This window comes from Morone saxatilis, unplaced genomic scaffold (genome assembly GCF_004916995.1).
Source record: "Morone saxatilis isolate NCDOM2014 unplaced genomic scaffold, NCSU_SB_2.0 Contig16, whole genome shotgun sequence".
Lineage (NCBI taxonomy): Eukaryota > Metazoa > Chordata > Actinopteri > Moronidae > Morone > Morone saxatilis.
In genome coordinates this window covers 27,404,176-27,406,464 of record NW_023339718.1, presented here as the reverse complement: position 1 = coordinate 27,406,464, position 2,289 = coordinate 27,404,176, and the positions used below count along the sequence as shown (strand labels likewise).

The 2,289-nt window shown below is 41.7% G+C and overlaps 1 protein-coding gene across 2 annotated transcripts in view; it reads right to left on the bottom strand.

Annotated features, from left to right (window-relative positions):
- Positions 1 to 663: 663 nt before the first annotated feature.
- The window catches only part of dph7 (diphthamide biosynthesis 7), an 8,637-nt gene continuing 7,011 nt past the window's right edge, over positions 664 to 2,289 (bottom strand). For both annotated transcript variants that reach the window (XM_035657919.1, XM_035657920.1), the window contains exon 9: positions 664 to 2,020. In XM_035657919.1, coding sequence (XP_035513812.1) covers positions 1,632 to 2,020 — 389 coding nt within the window. In that variant the 3' untranslated portion in view covers positions 664 to 1,631. The remainder of the gene's footprint in view (positions 2,021 to 2,289) is intronic.

Below are 2,289 nucleotides of genomic sequence, written 5' to 3'. Positions count from 1 at the left end.
TTGCGATCACAACTTCCTGGAGGGCCCGGTTAATTACATTAAATTAAATTCTTTATTTCCACAAGTTGAGATATACACAGTGAACCTAGAAATTGTCAAAGTGTACCGTAACTGAGAGAGGATTTACAGACGTTTCCTTTTTCTTTATCTTATCCTGAGATCCTGATCTCGTAATTACGAAATAAGGTGTCAATTTGTTTTTTATCCAGGGAATGCAATGCGCTTCCGTAGTTTAGGATTGTTCAGTTTGTTTAGTTAATGTAGCCCGAGTTAAGTTCTGTTTAGTTGACATCTTTTATGGGCCCAGAACGTTATTGTATATTTTGTAAATTGGTTATTTTCAAATTTGTCAAAGTGACTTTATTGGTCAGAAAGTGTAATTAATGTAAGCAGCAATAAATGGGCACTTTTTTTTTCAACAAATGCCAAAGGGGGTTTATGTAGAGGATGTCCATTAGGGGAGCCTTAAAACTGCAGTAGTAAAAATATTTGTCATATTTGCTGAACCTTTCACTATATCCTTACAGTAGGGAGTGAGACAGATAACCTGTAAAAATATCAGGTTCCTCTGGCTGCTCCTAAGATGTCATTAACACTGAATCCAGGAGTACAAAGGGCAAATGAAGAGAACTTCCCTTTGAGGATCAACAAAAGACACACAAATACTGCATAGGTCTTCATGGTGTTTTTTTCACAGTTTTTCTAAACATGATCACAAAGGAAAATGTTCACACTGTAGGCAGAAATCAGATGCAGTGTGAACAACATCAATCACATGGAATTTGATCTCTTCAATTTAGCCACTTTTGCTCTGACTCCATCCACAAACACCTCTGGGCAGAAAGTAGCAGACATTGCTCCAGAAAAAGATACAGGTCTGATTTTTGCAGTGTGAACAGTCTTATCAGAATTAATTTGCCTTTTACGTCACTCTAGACCTGCGGTTGTCCTATGGGTCACATGACCTCTTCACACTGGAATCCGATATGAGCCACAATTAAAAAATAATGCGAACAACCAAACAAAAAAAACATTTGCTGAAACTAGAACATGAGACAGAAAAAAATCAGGTTCCTCTGGCTCCTCCTAGTTTTCCTAATGGCATTTGCAAATATCCACCAGGCCTAAACGAAAACAACCAATCAGAGCCGAGAGTTATAGTTCATTCCCATGTTGTCAAATACTGACAAGAAATTAGCAAGTCAGCAATCAACCATCTTTAAGACACCAACCCAATGTGTCTCTTTCTCAGCTCTGATTGGTTGTTTTCATTCATGCCTTTTGCAGCTTCAAGGCCTGCAGTGTGAACACAGCCAAAGTGCTTTAAAAAGCTATAATGAAGTGAACGAATGTGAGTGAGTAGATGTATTGATCTTTTTGCTTCAAGAAATACAGTATAAGCATTATAAACAATTTTTGTTTAAATACAGGTTTATAAAAATCGTTATGAAAATATAGTGTTTTCCTAATTGCATATTTTGGGAGTGTGGAGACAGTGAATGGAATAACAGTATAACATGCCCATTTAATAGCTGGGCTGTACATTCTGCTTGACTTCGGTACAGGTTAGATTTTGATATAGTGTCAGTGCAGCCAGTGCTACAGCCTGGTCATCACTGCTCTAATTCCTGCTAAGCCTGCTCTGGAGTGCAGTCCCAGCGCCACACGTGGAGCATATGGTCATAGAACGAGCAGCTCGCCAACAGACAGGACAGTGAAGGGGCGTCCTCATTACACTCGAGGGCAGGAACTGCAGCGCGGGTGGTGGAGGGCGTTGCGATGTCCTCTGGGATGTATCGTCCTGCATCGTCCTCCAAGGAAGTGTCAAAGCTGGCGGTGGGAGACTCATACTGAATCCTCAAGTGTCCTCCACTCTCTGCAAGGCTTTCCTTTGGTTCCGCAGCAGGAGGGGAGCCCGGAGCAGGTTCCTCCAGGGACAGCCGGGACCAGTCGGCTCCATATGCCAGGGAGTTGTGGAGGATGTAGGAGGCTATGACAGGACACACTCCTCCACTGCCCTCTGGACAATGAGGGGAAAACAACGAAGGCTTTGAGACAAACTCGACAATGACTAACAAGTTATGTTCCTTAAAGGATACATTTCATTCATACATTTTTATATGTTAGGTCGACTCTCTCAGCTTCACTAATGGATCCCAACTGATTCTGTGATGAAGCTGTAGGACAAAGCCTGTGCTTGGTTACTGCCAGGGCAATATGAATCTGTCACGACCCGGCTCTGGAGCCGTGACAAAAATGAAGAGACGCAGTTGAAAGGACAAATTATAA